Source organism: Melanerpes formicivorus, unplaced genomic scaffold, assembly GCF_026170545.1.
Source record: "Melanerpes formicivorus ecotype bairdi unplaced genomic scaffold, bMelFor1.0.p_v2 SCAF_2, whole genome shotgun sequence".
NCBI lineage: Eukaryota > Metazoa > Chordata > Aves > Piciformes > Picidae > Melanerpes > Melanerpes formicivorus.
The window spans coordinates 36,033,326-36,050,842 of NW_027142354.1; the positions used below are offsets into that span (position 1 = coordinate 36,033,326).

The window sequence follows — 17,517 nt, forward strand, 5'->3', positions numbered from 1 at the left end:
AGACTAGGAGACACCATCTACAAAACCAGCGACACAGATTATAAAGGCAAAGTAGTTCTGAAGTTCTCTGAAGAATATTTGATGAACGAAATGTAAAAAGCTGCTTAAAAGTAACATCTCTTGCATGTGGCTCTGTGAAATTCTGTTTCCATGATCTGCTGGGATACCTTTTATTTTATAGCCCATCTATTTTATTAAAATTATTTTTTAATATTTCAAGGGGGGTTTGTGTTAATATGAGAGCAGACTAGTTTTGGGGAGACATTTCTGATAATTCCTTTACAAAATTTATGAAGAACAGTACTGTCTCTTATTAAACTTTTGGTAAATGTGTGCAAAACCTGTATTGTTGCTGGAGTTCTTTCTCCATTATAGGAAATATTTGCTTTATGTATTCATTGGTGGAACAGGTGACAAAAACAAGGCAATGCTTCTGTCACAGAGAAATTTCTTGCTAATCAATCTAATGGGTGCTATATGTGTTTTACTAATACACTTGCATTTTAATGGGGCCATTCCACTGCCTGGTTTTCATAGCAGTTTGATTTCTACCTCATATCAGCTGATCTTCAGATAATGTTTATATGTAGTTTTTTTTCTTAGCATTTGTAATGAAGTTTACTATCCTCAGTTAAGGCAGCCTGCTCTCTCATGTCCCCTCCCACCCGCCTCTCCCCGTACACAGACAGGAGGGAAAGTAACACAATGAGGTAATACAATACACAATTACCCTAGCCTGTTTACAGAAAAGCACAGCAAAATGCAGAATCATCTGGGTCAGGGCAATTCCAAGCACCTATACAGGCTGGGAAGCGACTGGCTTGAGAGCAGCCCTGAGAAAGGGACTTTGGGATGCTGGTGGATGAGAAGCTCAGCATGAGCCAGCAGTGTGCACTTGCAGCCCAGAAAGCCAACCAGAGCCTGGGCTGCATCAACAGAAGCATAGCCTCTACTCCACTCTGGTGAGACCCCACCTTGAGTACTGTGTCCAGTTCTGGAGCCCTTCTTGCAGGAAGGATCTGGACATGCTGGAGCTTGTCCGGAGAAGGGCCACAAGGATGATCAGAGGGCTGGAGCACCTCTCCTATGAGAACAAACTGAGGGAGTTGGGGCTGTTCAGTCTGGAGAAGAGAAGGCTCTGAGGAGACCTTATTGTGGCCTTCCAGTATATGAAGGGGGCTTACAAGAAAGCTGGGGAGGGAGTTTTTAGGGTGTCTGGTAATGATAGGACTAGGGAGAATGGAAAAAAATTAGAAATGGGTAGATTCAGATTGGATGTTAGAAGTTGTTCTTCCCCATGAGGGTGGTGAGACACTGGAACAGGTTGCACAGGGAGATGATGGAAACCCCACCCCTGGAGATTTCTAAGATCAGGCTGGATGTGGCTCTGAGCAACCTGATGTAGTGTGAGGTGTCCCTGCCCATGGTGGGAGGGGCTGGAACTAGATGATCTTTGAGGTCCTTTCCAACCCTAACAATTCAATGATTCTGTGACCTCCCACCCCCTGACCCAGAGCTCACTCAGCAGAAAAGACCAAAACCCAGAGGTTGAAAGCAGCAACCAGAACAGGAAGCCTCTCATATTACAATATGAACTTCAAGCCTCATAATACTTTACTCCAGCCAGCACTTTCGTTTTGAAGCTGGCATGGCGGCAGCATGGTATTGAATATCAGCAGCAGATTCAACTCAACCCATGGCATTCGCTAATATTGCAACTCTTAGTGCTTGATACTAATCCTTCTCTAACTTCTGATTCAAAGTTCCATTTGATGCTCATTCATAAATGCTGCCGGTTTTTAGATCAGTAATCTGCAGTGTAACGTCCTTCTTTTGGTGCACAGTTATAATAAAATTTGGAGGGTCACAATATGGTAGGACTTGAATGACCACAGAGGTACCAGAGATTTTCAGAAAATTTAGAAATCGAGATGGAGCATAGTGATGTTCTCACATGCAGTTGATCTCAGCCCCTCAATCCAGTCTGTCCAGATCATTCTTTGAAGCCATCCTTGCCTTAAGCAGATCCAAACTCCTGCCCAACTTCATGTAATCTGCTAACTTACTGAGGATACCTTCCTTTCCTTAGTCCAGATCATTGATAAAGATATTATAGAGAACTGGCCCCATTACTGGGCCCTAGACAACATGACTTGTGACTTGCTGCTAACTGGACTTAGCTTCATTCACCACTATTCATTGGGCCTAACCATCCAAGTAGGTTTTTACCCAACACTTGAAGACTATGCCTGTCCAATCTACAAGCAGTGAAATGTCAAGTAACATTTTTATTACATTAGAAAGCATGCTTGATTCCCTGAGGCATCCCTAGTGTAATCTGAAAATTACTACAGTCCAGCAAAACAAAGTAAAACCATTTACACAATCCTGTATCTATTACTTAAGATACAAAGTTTGGCTTGCCTCTGGTTAAATAATAGAGGCTTTTGAAGAAAACAGCACTCATGAGAGTCATAGGGTTGAAATAGGACAAAATGAGGGAAAGACAATAAAGATTAAATCAAACTTCACTTCTCTTCCCTGAACACAATTTTTAGTAGACGAGAGAAGAAGAAATTAAAGATTAATAAAATTATCTCCAGGCATGTTGTCTTCAGGAGTTCGTTTCAGTTTTGCAAATGAGAGAAGGCAGAGCAGGAGGGAAGCTAAAGAAAAGAGATGTGGGTTTTGCAACCCCAGAAATTTTGCCTAGTTGCTTTAAAGGCAAGGATGGCTGAAGATGGGCATCAGAAAGAAAGAAATGGGAATGATTGAGCAGAAATAGTGACTGGCTAGATTTCTGATTTTTTTTTTTTAGATAGTGTAAAGTTGCTTATATTAAGGATCAAAGGACTGAAGTGTATGCATTAAAAAAACAAGTACAAAGCTTGCAGCATTGTTTAGAAACCATCCAGGGAGACTGAAGTTTGAGCCATTCTATTAAGCAGGAATAAAATCAAAGTCTCTTAAAACTGGAAGCCAAAGAGGCAAGTGGTATTGAAGTGTCTGAAACAGTGCGAACTCCTTAATGGAATCAACATGAAGGGTGGTAGGGATGAGGTATCAGTACTAAAGGAATACAGCTTACAACTATATTCAAGCATTTTCTGGAAATTGTCATATAGTACTCATATGGTGTGACCATTTCTCAAGGGGCACCGAAATAATATGCACTAGCTTGAATTTGATTTTGCACTTTGGCAAAGAAGAGAGAAAAGCACAAAATAACTGCCATCAGAATATATTTCATTGCTGTTTGCAACAAAGATGGAAGCCATCTTTCTTGTTCACAGTACATAATGCATATTCAGAAGCGAGTACAGAATGTAACTTCAGCAATCTCCAGAGTATATATTTGAATATTTGTTTCATTTATGTTTTATATTCATTTGTTTTATACTTTAAAAGCTAATTTCCATTAACAATACTCAGAGACTGATTATTTTTTTCAAACTGGCTGATAAACTCAGTGGATTAATCTAATGTGGTATTTAAAAGGCACAGGTCTTGGGGTTTATACTTTTTTCCAGACTGTGCTCTGTTGCGCTTAATTTACGGTATGTAGCAGGGTCAATAACTTAAACCTATCAGGGCAGAATCTAAGAAGAGTTATTTTCATCCACGTGCTCAGTATGTGCATGCATGTATTTGCATAACAGCAGAGACAGTATGAACTACAAACATTTTTACTGTTTACTCACTGTGGCTTAGAACAGGAAAAGCTTTTTAAAACTTTAATATTACTAGCACATAGATAATTACTGCTTTCAAGGCCAGTTCTTTAGCCTATTCAAAAGTTACGAGAAAACTATTAATAAGATCTATTTCATGTCTTTCATCATTGCCTTTTGGACTAATACAGAAGCAGCCTGAATGTATACTTGAACAAGGTCTAGGTAGTTATTTCCATTCTAGTCTACTCTATTCTGTTTAGTCTTCAGATGAAAAGGCTGTGAGAGAATGTTATCAGTGTCTTTAAATCTCTGATGGGTGGGTGTCAAGTTGAAGGCGACAGTCTTTTTGTGTGATTGCTCAGTAATAGGACAAGGAACAACAGGTATGAGCTGGAACACAGGAAGTTCCACCTCAGCACGAGGAGAAACATCTTTATGGTGAGGATGACAGAACACTGGAACAGGCTACGCAGAGAGTTTGTGGAGTCTGCTTGTCTGGAGACTTTCAAAACCCACCTCAATACCTTCTTGTGTGGGCTGCCCTGGTTGATCCTGCTTTGGCAGTAGGGTTGGACTAGATGTTTCAAGCAGTCACTTCCAACCCCTACCAATCTTTGATTCTGTGGGTTTTCTGCAGTATCTGAAGCCACCTGTTTTGTTTCTCCTCTTTGTTTCTTTCCATTTACTACTAGTGATTTCCTTCATGCGCAGTCCCAATGTACAGTCACACTGAAGTGTTAAAAATATTCTTCTACTGTCTATAAAGGATTGTTCTGAACTATACCTAATAAGCCATTTATTATTAATGTGCTTTGTTTGTGTAAATGTTGTTTGCTGTTACATTCTTTCAGTTGATTGTACTATACTTTTCCTAACATGTTGGATTTAGGAAGGAATGCTCTCTTTCACATAATGAATAGCTTTGCTTCGCTTGTGTTAAGTTGTAATACTTAGAGGAAAGTGGATAGTATTTTTACATAGAGACACCTTAATAACCTGTGGTAAACTGAATGGTTTTTACCTTCACAATTCTAAATCTTCAGGAATATCATGGTTTTAGCCAATTGAATCTGCTGCTAATATTCAGTGCCATACTGCTGTCATGCCAGCTTCAAAATGAAAGTGCAGGATGGAGCAAAGTACCATAGGGCTTGTAGTTCATGTTGTACGAGAGGATTCCTGTCTGGTTGCTGCTTCCAGTTTCCAGGTTTGGGGTGTTGGTCTTTTCCACTGGGCTGGCTGCAGCCTTGGGGAGGGTTGTTCTATATTTGGCTTCAGCTGTTGCTACTGCTTTTGCTTTTCTGCAAAAATACCTAAGATAGTTGTACATTGTATTATTTTCATTAGACTTCTTATCTCAACCCACGGCTTTTTGTGATATTTTCCCTCCCAATTTGCATCGAGGTGGCTCACTTTCAAGAACAGCTGTCTTGAACCACAACATGGAAAAGGCAAAACTTCTTTTAAGATAACTTAAGACAGTACATTTCCATTCTTGGGCCTGTGATTTCAGTGTGTGGCTAGCATTGATGTTCTTGATCCAAGTCTACCTCATTAGTGACTAGACTGCAAATGTCAAAAATAATGGTGTTTTCCTTGATCCTCTGATCTTCCTTAGCTTTTAGTAAAGATGTACCCCGTATTTTTGCTTACATATATTTTTATTCTGAAATTTCTAACAATTACATTTTTTCCTAAGCAAAGATTCCTCTTTACTGTTGTCTTCTATGCTACTTTTAAGTACTGTTAGTTTTGCAATCAAGTTGGATGTTCCATGTGAACTGAATTAAGTAGTTAATGAACTCGGATACATCCAGAAGCTTGTTGCTTGGTTTGAGAGGTCTGACTTTAATGGTCTCTCTCTCTCATGAACTGTGACTTAAGTGGTTCTCTAAAGAAAGTTTTAAATAAAGATGAGGAGAATCCTTATGTATAATTGGAAGAAGACCTTCAGATTGCAGTGAATTTTACTTGTGATTCTAAGGATTATACTATGACACATCAGTCCAACAACAAAAAAGAAAATCTGAGATAATTCTAGTTGTCTTCGCATGTTGCACTTCAGTTGAGATGTGCCTGCATTATTTTGAAATGCCTTAAAGGAGTAATCTCTAAAAATGAGCAAGAGAAGAACCCAAAAATGGAGTGTATTATACTTTGCTCCTTAATAGATTGTCTGTGTTGAGTTCAGTCTTCCTGAACTATAGAGTCTAGAGTCTCTTGGTTTTGTGTGATCTGTAAGTATCATCCTGCTGATACCTATGCATAAGCAGTCTAAGTGATTCTTGTTAATAATTTGTGGTATGTATCGATGGCAATCTGAGTGTGTGGGGAAATCTAATGGTATCTGTGCCATCTACTTAAAATGTGGACAACTCTAGAAGCTTGCACTAATGCTATCTGCTATCCAGAAACAGTTCAGTCTTCTGAATTAAAATCTGAGGACTGAAGAGAAAAAAAGATAGATGGGTTTAGCTCTTTTTTATAAAGAAATCAATGAAATAATGCATTTTGCAGAAATGTTTTCCTGAAATAAAGAACTGATGTCTCGGTTTCTGAGAGGGATAGCAAAAGGCCACAAGCTGCAAGAGCACCTTAAACGCAGAGATGCTCACTCCTTAGATGAAAGTATTTTTCAGTGTCAGTTGTGTGTCAAGGCTAATCTGTTAAAAGATACGTATTTCAGACACAAATCCCAGTAATTTTCTGAACTATTGGAAGAAGCAGCCAATGTCTAAGAAATTGTGTGTTACTGTAACATAAGAATAGGGAAACAATGGAAAAATAGTAGTTTATGATGTTGAAGAAGAGAATGAGACTTTAATTCCTAGATTTACTGGGCTTACTTTGTGCCTGAGGAAGACTGAAATTACAATGTAATATGCTTCAAAATGGAAGTTTGTATCTTCAGACCTTCAGAAATTGAAAGTATCTTGAATTTAGTGAAACGGAAGACAAATGGTATACAGATTCAAGTTTAAAAGCATAAACATTGAATCTTGCAATTTTCAATCATTCATTTGATGTCCTAAACATAATAAAAAGACACCTCTATAAGACACTGACTCAGAGTATCAGATCTGGACCATTTAATGACCAGGTACTCAGTCCAAAGCATGCTGTCTGCCCTATTGTACTGTATCACACAGGTCAGGACTGCTCCACAGGCTACTACTGAATCATAGAGCTCATCTTCAAATAGAAAGCATTTCCTTCTTGTAAAGAGTAGTATAACTTTTAGCCTGTACATATGACTCATTTGGTATCTTGACCTGAAGATTAAAAATACAGATTTCTGTGTGGGTTTTGTACTTAGATATTCTGAAACACCCTCCGTTCCCTCTATTCCCTCCCTCCGTTCCCTCTATTCCCTCCCTCCGTTCCCTCTCCCCCTCCCTCCGTTCCCTCTCCCCCTCCCTCCGTTCCCTCTCCCCCTCCCTCCGTTCCCTCTCCCCCTTCTCTCTTTCTAACTTGTATTTGAAAAAAAGAGCATCAATAGTAGGCACAAGCATATATATCTGTATTATTCACTATGGTTTGAAAGTACCAAATGAAGAGATTTTTCCAATGAAGTGAAGGGAGCACATGCCAGGATGGAGACCTGTACGCTCATCAATCTACTCAGCCTAACTTTCATTATTTGATCAATCACTTCTTCAGGGGATGCTTTTTCTTTAAAGCTTATGACATGTTAATATTTCAGGTGACATGCTGACCTTTTACAACTTATTTTTGTCATCTAGGAAGAACAAGCATGGCTGTGAAATCTGTCGGTGTAAGAAATGTCCAGAACAGCCTTGTGGTAAAGTCTGTCCACTGGGCTTCCAGCAGAACAGTCACGGCTGTGTTATCTGCAAGTGCAGAGGTAGGTGCCAGTGCAATGCCAACTCTTAATTACATCTTGTTTGCAAAGCAGTTGGAAGCTGAAGTAAAACAAAAGGAATAATGTACAGAATACGTAAGAATTTAAATATGGTAACTGGTGGTGGAGTCAGTTCAAATTTGCTCAAAGTATCACAGTATCACACAGTATCACTTAGGTTGGAAAGGACCTCGAGGATCATCGAGTCCAACCTATCAACACAGACCCCATGACTAGACCATGGCACCAAGTAGTATATTCTTTTAGTAGATGTTTATTATTATGTATGTTCATTTAGCTTCAACAGAACACCTCAGCTACACTTTCATCTCCCATTACAAAGTCACAAAAATCCGTTTGTTATCATCAATAAAAATCAGATCAGGTTGTTAATAAGTAACTACTAGAAATGAGCTAGTTGAGGATTGTGGGCATTTGTTTTCAGTAGGAGCACTCATTTTAGCTTCTTCACGACCAGTATTTTCTTTACAAACTCAAGTTTTGGGTTTGTTAGATGCCCCATACACCACCTAAAATTACAGTGTGGGTTTTGGCCACTTTTCAGGTGGTCTCAAGAAACAATGAGTAGAAAGAGTGCTTGTCCAAGAAAAAGGACTGGGTATTCTTAAACTAAATATTTCACACATGCCACATCCCAAACTTGTGACCACCAAGCTCAAGGTGGAGATTGAGATAAGATGTTTGTAAGTTGTCTGGTTTAGTTTTGTGCTGCTTTTAACACATCTTAATGTGTTTTCTATTTGTATTTTATATTAGTCCAGATACCAGACTTCCATCATTGCTCATCTCTGTGTATTGCATTCAATAACTTTCTGTTTGTGTTCAGGCTCGCTCAGATCCTATCTACTCTTTCATGCTTATTTTCTTCCATTCTCATTTTTGTGCTTTGATTTATAACTATAGGGAAGAAAGTTTTAAGTATTTTCCCATTAGTTTGTGTAATTACTCCATTCTTAACTTTTTTAGCAGCTGTTTCCTTTGCATTTTTAAAAATTATAAAATGCAAGACAAACTATGAAAATGTGGGATTGGAAGAAAGTGATATGATTTCCTTCAGTCATTGTCCTATAGTTTAAGGCAAACATGCAATCACATAAGTTGTAAGAACACAGTATCATATTTTGTCCACATGATGTCATACACTGCAGAAAATTACAACAAAACTTTAAGACTTCTAGCAAAAATAAAATTGAGTGTTATAAATGTACTTCACAGATGTGAGAAGTGGAGAGAGATTTCATGGACATAATCTGCAATATATGACTTTCACTAGAAATAAAAAAATTAAATAAGAAAGGATAACAGCTGAATGGAGTTCCACTGAGATGATTCTTATCACCTTGTCATTTGTTTCCATGTTCACAATCAACAATTTTTTTCTGATTATGCTGTGGTGGAATGTACACAAGGTGTTCTCCTAGATGTGCCATAATTGCATCTTGGATTATAAACAGATGCAGCTCTCCTTATTGTTATCATGATCATAAAGATACTAAGCTATGAGTCCTTGCTAAAATTTTGACCCAGAATTCCCAAGTAAGAGGGAGGGATCAGTAAAGTCCATGCCTATTAGTTAGCTCCACTTTCTAAGTTGCTTCTGTTAGAAATAACTGACATTAGGATTAATAGAAGTAGAACCAGAGGAGTACAGGGCTGGAGTAGTCCTCTGTAGAACTGAGAATCCATTTCTCTGACCCTCACATAGACTAGAGTATATCTGGATAATCCTTGACAGATGTTTGTCTAAGATTTAATTTACTAAGGATCTCCACTCTCAAAACAAACAAAAAAAACAACCCAATCAACCAAACCAAAAACCAAGGAGCACAACTAACCAAACATAAAAACCTAACCCTCTCTTAAACAATGTTTTCCTGTGCTTATCAAAATGTAGTATTTAAAATAAATTTTCTAAAATGTCAGTCTCCCTTTCTATAAATTGAACCAGTTACTACTTGTCCTAAGATCTCCTAAGCTCAGCAGACACATGGAACAGCTAAGCACCATTCCCTTTAGAAGTCTTGCAATATTTAACAGGTTGCATTTCAGCCTCCTAAAGATGTTGTGTTTTTTTTTTTTTTTAATAAGTCAAATAAACCCAGATATTTTAGTTTCTCATATTGTAATTTAGCAGTAGCAAAACCCCCTAACCTAAAGAGGTAGTAGTACTGCTTTTAAATTTGGGTTCCTTTTTAAGTATTATCTCTTGTACTAATTGTAATTAAAAACAGAAAAGGAAAAACAGTCTCAGTTTGTGACATTAACTTAGAATAATTACCTATATGTTTGGTTTGTTTCTCAAAATTTTGGAGTATATAATATTTCAGGAATAGTATTTTATGACATCAGATACTTTGTTTATTAAGGAAGAGAAAGTGTATTACCATCTAAGGCTTCTGTTTGTCAATCACTTTAATACAGGACAATATTGCCATGACATTAATTCAAACATGAATTAATATCTATAATGTGATACTAAAGTATAGAAGCATAGTGACTAAATGTAAGATTTTTTTCATAGCTTATCTGTTTGTGCAATAGGACAAAATCTGTTTTAAGAAGTATTTTATCTTATGCCATGGATTTTTTTTGATTCACAAAATGGTATACTGACATAGTTTCTGTGTGTTGGGTTCTTACTCTGATAACATGCATCTAACTAACTTCATACCACCTGCTGACAGACCTGACACAGCTGAAGAAGTGATAACTTGAACATGTTAAGAAAAACAACCAAACAAACAAAACCCAAAAAAAGATTACTGAAATTGCACATAAACATTAGCACTTTTTATATGACATCCTTTTTTAAATAGAAAATTAAATAAGCAACTTAATACCAATAAACCTATCCATATGTATCAGCAGAACATGGTTGACACTGCTGAGAACAAACTGATCCTAAATCCTTCATCATCATGATGATGTGGGGTCAGATTCAATCTGCTGATTTACAAGGAATATATTGAGGATGAATCCTGCAGTACTAAATACCCCTTAAGATACAAATGAGGCTTTATCCACCCTAGACCAACTGCTTGTGTGTTCTGTACACAAGTAATGTAGCTGTCCAAGCTATTGTGTTGTCATGTTAGTTAAAGCTAGGAATGAGGAATAAAACTATCAGAGCAGTTACCTTCCAGGCATCTCATTTATCATTGTAATGTAAACAAATCATTTCTTGTGTTTATTAATTGTTTTATTAAATATTTCCAATATCTAGCACGATCCCATTAGAACTTACTTGTAGTTTTTCATCATTCATGATACAAAATCATCTTGTAAATGCTGTCATATTCTACTTGCCATCAGATACTCCTATTATCAAATACACTGATTGTTAAATATTTTATTTTAAATATGCTTCCTGTTATTTCTGTATGCTGAAAAACAGTATAGGTGCACCAGGAAGAAGTGATGACATTTTCCAAGGAGAATATTTTCTATTACCATGCCCTTATTATATCCTTTAATTATTTCACATGTACCATTACTTTTATTATTAAGTGTAAATGATAGAAGTATTCATCATTTTATGTGTGCTTTAAAAATGAAAGCAATCCAGGCATGAAGTTGGTGTGGGTTTTTTCCTAAGCAATGCACACTTACCAGGACACTCCATTTTCCTTTGATTTTTTTGCAGAGGCAACTGCTTCTCTTATGCCTCCTATTAAAACAGGCTCTTGCCTGTCAATGGATGGGCGCCGACATGAGAACGAGGAGAGCTGGCACGATGGCTGCAGGGAGTGTTACTGCCACAACGGTCGGGAAATGTGTGCCTTGATCACCTGCCCTGTTCCTAATTGTGGCAACCCTACTATATATCCAGAGCAGTGTTGCCCATCGTGTCCAGGTAGCATGCTTTCTTCTATATGTTTTTTGTTATCAGGTTTCATTTCACATGTTTTGTCTTTCCAAATATGTGAAAATAATCTCATGCATCATTTAGCAATAGCTATATATAAAATACAAGTTTATATATATAATACAGATCTATAAGATGACATGATTAGTGGTCTTAATTAAGATCTGGTGTGAAAAATAGGAACTTTAAATATTTAAAGATAGACATGTTTGGGGTCCAAACATGTTAATCTTTAAAACAGAGTATTTGTAGTCTGTATTAGTTATAATAACAAATTTGTACCCATGTACAGTGTTGTCACCTATAACAGCAATTACTGCAGTAAGCCACAACATTTTCTCTTTTTTAATTTGAAGTGGGGTTTTATTAAAATTAATCTCCTGACCTATGTTTCACATCTCCTCAAAGGACTGCACATTTATACAGACGTCTTAAGTAATTGAACATTATGATTCTCTGTTCCGAGTGGAGGCTCCTCTGCCTCCAGCAGTAGGTTATGCTAATGCTTTAGGTGGAAAGATCAAGTACAATTAATCTTGCATTCCAAAACAGTTTTAATAATAAGCATTAATCTGAAAAGTATCTGTGAAAGATGTTAGGGTGGGGGTAGATTAATGCCTTCTGTCTTCAGATTGATTTCTACAGTGTTTTATATGCTGAATAGTTTAATTTTTAATACAAGTATCACTTTATTGGAAATCATGTTACAGGTAGGAACATCAAGACTTGTGCTACTTGTACTACTATGAATATCAAAAACAGTAAGAGACCACTGGCAAGATACAAGAAATTAGGAATTGTTCAAAATTCTTTGTAAAGAACAGGAAATTCCAGGGGCAAAATAAGCAGCCAGATCCTCTTTCTGAAAGTGACAGTGTATACTGTGTAGAACCTAAGATAACTGATCTCCTTAGGCAAATGGTGATCTCCCATCCAGTTCACACCGTGTTGTAACTGGAAAAACATAGTCCCCTGGAAGATGTGGGACTCCAAAAGGTCTGTCTGCCTTTCAGCCTTTCCCAGTTTGCACCACCCTTCTCTCCTCAAGTACTGTGACAAATCACACAGTGTCTGTGGTTCCACAGCCAGCCATGGTGTTGGTGTTGACACTGACTTCCATGGAGTCAGAGCTGTTTCAGTACCAACTAATTGCTGACGCACAAACTCTCAGCACTTAGCATCTTAGTAATGACAGGCATTGATGACATTTTTATCTGAGGTTGAAGCACTAAGGGGTTATGCACATTATGGTAACCATCCTTGACTCTCTTGATTCTCTCCCATTATCAATTGTCTGGCTGGCCTAACAGGGAATTTAGACCCTGTAAGATTTTTAAAGTGAAATTTTGTTGTTTATCAGCTTGGAGTACGTTTGTTTTTGACACAGCCATCTGCTGTGTTGATCCATAGGTATCCCATCAGACACTATCATCTTTCCTTCTGTTCCCTACACATGCAAATCTATGTATCTTAAATAGTACAGCTCTCTCCCCTATGAAACCTCGCTGTGGGGGGAGGGGGAAGAGAGGGAGAAAGCTACTGCAAAGAAGATTGTTATGCATATTGTTCCAGGAAGAGCAGTGTCACATTTTAGTCCCAGCTGACAAATAAGCACTTTGCTGCCACTTGCTCACTCCTCCCTGATTCTGGTGGGATGAGGAGGGGAATCAGGGGGAAAAAACAAACAAAAAAATTAAAGTAAAACTTGTGATTGAGATAAGGAAAGTCTAATAAATTTAATAAAACATAATAAAATAATAAATATGTAAAAATATAGCAAAAAGAGATAAAAGTAAAATCCATGAAAAGAAGTGATGCACAATGAAATTGTTCAGTGCTTGCTGATCAGTGCAGACGGTGCCTGAGCAGTGATTGTACTTACCCCAACCAACTCTTCCAGTTTGTCTACTGAGCATGAAATCCTATGGTATGGAGTATATCTTTAGCTAGTTCAGGTCAGCTACCCTGGCTGTGATCCCTCATGGCTTCTTGTGCACCTACATACTGGTAGACCACAGGAAAATGGAAAACCCTCAATGTAGGGTGAGTACTACTTAGCAACAACAAAACCAGCAGTGTGTTATCAACATTGTTCTCACAGAGAGATCTGGACTTCCTAAATCCAGAGCAAGTATATTCATCCTTCATTTTAGTAATTGTACTGATGGTAATATTTAGCAGTTACACTGTCTGATGAATATATTATTTTCTTTTTAGAAAATGACAGTTGTTGCTTGGAATTTCTATGTCACAGATTGGCTTGAGTGCCAAGAATGTGTTAAATTATCTTTGATTTATATTAAGTAGCATTTATTCGGACTGATTCTCAAATTATTTCTTGTTTGTATTTTTCCCATTTTCCATAAGATGCAGGTGACATAAAGTTCACAGAATAACAGAAACATTCAGGTTGGAAAAGACCCTCAGGATCACCAAGTCCAACCCAGAGCCCTGCTCTGCAGAGTTCACCCCTAAACCATGGCCCCAAGCACCACATCCAAACCACCTTTTAAACACATCTAGGCTTGGGGACTCCAGCACCTCCCTTGGCAGCACATTGCAATCCCTGACCAGTCTTGCCATGAAAAACATGTTTCCTAATGTCTAGCCTAAACGTACCCAGTTGTAGCTTGAAGCCATTCCCTCTTGTTCTGTTGCTAGTTGAAACACCTTCAGTAAAAATACATTTATAGCTTGCTTTGTTATTCCTAATATTTTCAACAATAACAGAAGTTACTCATCTTGGGTACTTCTGTTAATCATTAACATCACAGTTGATTCTTGCCTGTCTTCCAATTCTGTTTTTCCCAGATGAAATAATTGTGCAGAAGCCAGAGCTCACCAGCCCATCTATCTGTCATGCTCCTGGTGGGGAGTACTTTGTAGAAGGAGAGACTTGGAACATTGATTCTTGCACACAATGCACATGCCACAGTGGACGTGTCCTGTGTGAGACTGAAGTCTGTCCACCTCTTCTTTGTCAAAACCCCACCCGCACACAAGATTCCTGTTGTCCACAGTGCCCAGGTATGTACTGACAACCAGCTTTCATCAGAGTTCTTTCTTCATCTGAGATTATATGATGTGAATATTGAATGTTTCAGTATGTGTACAGTTGTTTGCTGTGGTACATTTAGCAGCTCGGAGTGCAAGTCTGCACTTCGAGGCAAAGGCAAAACTTGACTGTGTGCAAGAAATATATTGTATGTGTAATGGGGAATTGTGGCCCTGAAGTTTAAATGTCTTTGAAGGTAATCAAATAATATAAGGGTAGCATGAAAACCAGATCCTTAGTTGGAAGGTTTGTGAAATATGTACTGGCTCATTTATGGAAACATGTACAGTTAGAGAAGCTTTGAAAATAGAGTACTAGGCAGGTATCAGCTTGTTTCTCTTCCTTTCTACATGCCTTGGTTTCTATTAACCTTTTTATTACTATGATGTCTGTTTGAGATTTATTCTCAAAAGTACTTCTCTTTGCTTTTACTTTCACCTGGTATGATTTGAGATTGACTTGAAGGCAACTGAGTAATATCAAAGCATTCCAGCCCAGTGAGTCTGCCAAATTCCTCTCACATTGCCTTACGGTGTCAAGAAGGTAACAGGATTTGCTTTCCCCTGAGGAAAGATACGCAATAGTAAATGAACGTGAAATCCTATTTTATATAGCAAAGGGAGAGTTTATTGTTGTGGAAACTCAGTCCAAAGCTGTGAATTGTGTCACAGAATCACAGAATGTTAGAGATTGGAAGGGACCCTAAAAAATGATCTCATCCAAACCCCCTACCAGAGCAGGACCACCTAGAGTAGATCACACAGAAACACATCCAGGCAGGTTTTGAATCTCTCCAGAAAGGGAGACTCCACAACCCCCCTGGAAAGCCTGTTCCAGTGTTCCGTCACCCTCACAATGAAAAAAATCTTTCCTCCTGTTTCCATGGAACTTCCCATGCCTTAGCTTCCACCTACTGCCCCTTGTCCTGTCACTGGGCATCGCTAAGCAGTGTCCTGACTCTATCTTCTTGGCACTCACCCTTTACATATTTATAAACATGAATGAGGTCCCCCCTCAGTCTCCTCCAAGCTAAAGAGCCTCAGCTCCCTCAGTCTCTCCTTGTAAGGAAGGTGTTCCACTCCATCATTTTTGTGGCTCTGTGCTGGACTCTTTTAAGCAGCTCCCTGTCCTTCTTGGGCTGAGTGGCCCAGAACTGGACATAATATTCCAGAAGTGGCCTCACCAGGGCAGAGTAGAGGGGGAGGAGATCCTCTCTTGACCTGCTAAACACAGCCCTTCTAATACACCCCAGAATGGCATTAGCCTTCTTGGCCACAAGAGCGCATTGCTGGCTCATTGTCAACCTCCCATCCACTAGGACCCCCAGGTCCTTTTCCCCTTCAGGTCAGTCCCCAACCTGTACTGATACATGGGGTTGTTCTTTCCCAAGTGCAAAACTATACACTTGCCCTTGTTGAATTTCATTCAATTTCTCCCTGCTTAACTCTCCAGCCTGTACAAGTCTTGCTGAATGCCAGCACAACCCTCCAGTGTGTCAGCCACTCCACCCAGTTTGGTATCATCAGCAAACTTGCTGACAGTGCACTCTGTACCCTCATCTAGGTTGTTGATGAATATATTGAATAATACTGGTCCCAGTACAGACCTGTGAGGGACTCCATTAGATACATGTCCCCAACTAGACTCTATCCTATTGATCACAACTCTGACTTCTTTCCTTCAACCCTTTCACATCCACCTCACTACCTGATCATCCAGACCACACTTCCTCAGTTTAGCTGCAAGGATGCTGTGGGGGACAATGTCAAATACTTTACTGAAATCAAGGTAAACCATATCCACTGCTCTACCATCATCTATCCACCTGATTATATCCTCATAAAAGGCTATCAGGTTGGTCAAACATGACTTTCCCCTGGTAAAACCATGTTAACTGCTCCTAATGACCCTCTTGTCCTTGATATGCCTAAGGACAGCACCAAGGATAAGTTGCTCCATTATGTTTCCGGGGATGGAGGTGAGGCTGACAGGTCTATAGTTACCTGGGTCCTCCTTCTTACACTTTTTGAAGATTGGAGTGACATTGGCCTTCCTCCAGTCCCCAGGCACCTCTCCTGTCCACCATGACTTACTGAAGACAGTGGAGACTCGTCTGGCAATGACCTCTGACAGCTCCCTCAGCACCCATGGGTGCGTCCCATCAGGACCTATGGATTTATGGATGTCCAGATGACTTAACTGTTCCTTAACCCAGTCCTTATCAACCAAGGAAGTCTCCTCCTTTGTCTTGTCTTCCTCTGGGACATTAGCGGTCTGGGGCTCCTGAGGACAGTCTCCAGCAGTATAGATGGAGACAAAGCAGGCATTCAGTAACTCCGCTTTCTTGGTGTCCTGTCACCAAGGCACCCACCTCATTCAGCAGTGGGCCTACATTGCCTCTAGTGTTAGTTTTTCCTCCAGTGTATTCAAAGAAGTCCTTTGACCATCCTTGCAAGGTTGAATTCCAAGGAGGCCTTAGCTGTGTGCATTGGTGTACAGACAGCATTGGGTGTGAGCTGAGTGCACCAATTCTACCCTGTTGGGGGGGAGGCCTTCTGGTCTTCATTAATACTGAAACACTGCCCCACTGGTGCAAGCCCAGCAACAACCCCATCCCTCTTCAATTCTAGTTTAAAGCTCTATGAATGAGCCCTGCTAGTTCTAGTCCTAGAATCCTTTTCCCCCTGTGAGTTAAGCCTTTCCCACATGCTACCATTGGTCCTGGTGTCCTATGAAACCAACCATAATCAAAGAGTCTTCTGAGAACAGTCATACTCCACCCAAGTGGCCAGCCCCTCCTTCCATGATCTGTAGACGGACGATACATCCTCCCTCACATAAAGAGCAACTCCATCGCCTCACTTTGTTGACCTGTCTTTCCTAAAAAGGACATAGCCATCCATGACCACGTTCCAGTCATGTGAGCTGTCCCACTATGTCTCTGTAATTGCCACCAGATCATAACCCCTTGACTACACATGGATTTCTAACACCTCCTGCTTATTACCCATTCAGCGTGCATTGGTGTACAGGCATTGCA

At 39.3% G+C, this 17,517-nt stretch overlaps 1 protein-coding gene across 3 annotated transcripts in view; it reads left to right on the top strand.

Annotated features, from left to right (window-relative positions):
• Nucleotides 1-17,517, top strand: part of CRIM1 (cysteine rich transmembrane BMP regulator 1) — a 185,845-nt gene that overhangs the window by 153,611 nt on the left and 14,717 nt on the right. For all 3 annotated transcript variants that reach the window (XM_068156138.1, XM_068156141.1, XM_068156150.1), the window contains 3 exons: nucleotides 7,418-7,539; nucleotides 11,201-11,410; nucleotides 14,234-14,449. In XM_068156138.1, the coding sequence (XP_068012239.1) occupies nucleotides 7,418-7,539; nucleotides 11,201-11,410; nucleotides 14,234-14,449 (548 nt within the window). The remainder of the gene's footprint in view (nucleotides 1-7,417; nucleotides 7,540-11,200; nucleotides 11,411-14,233; nucleotides 14,450-17,517) is intronic.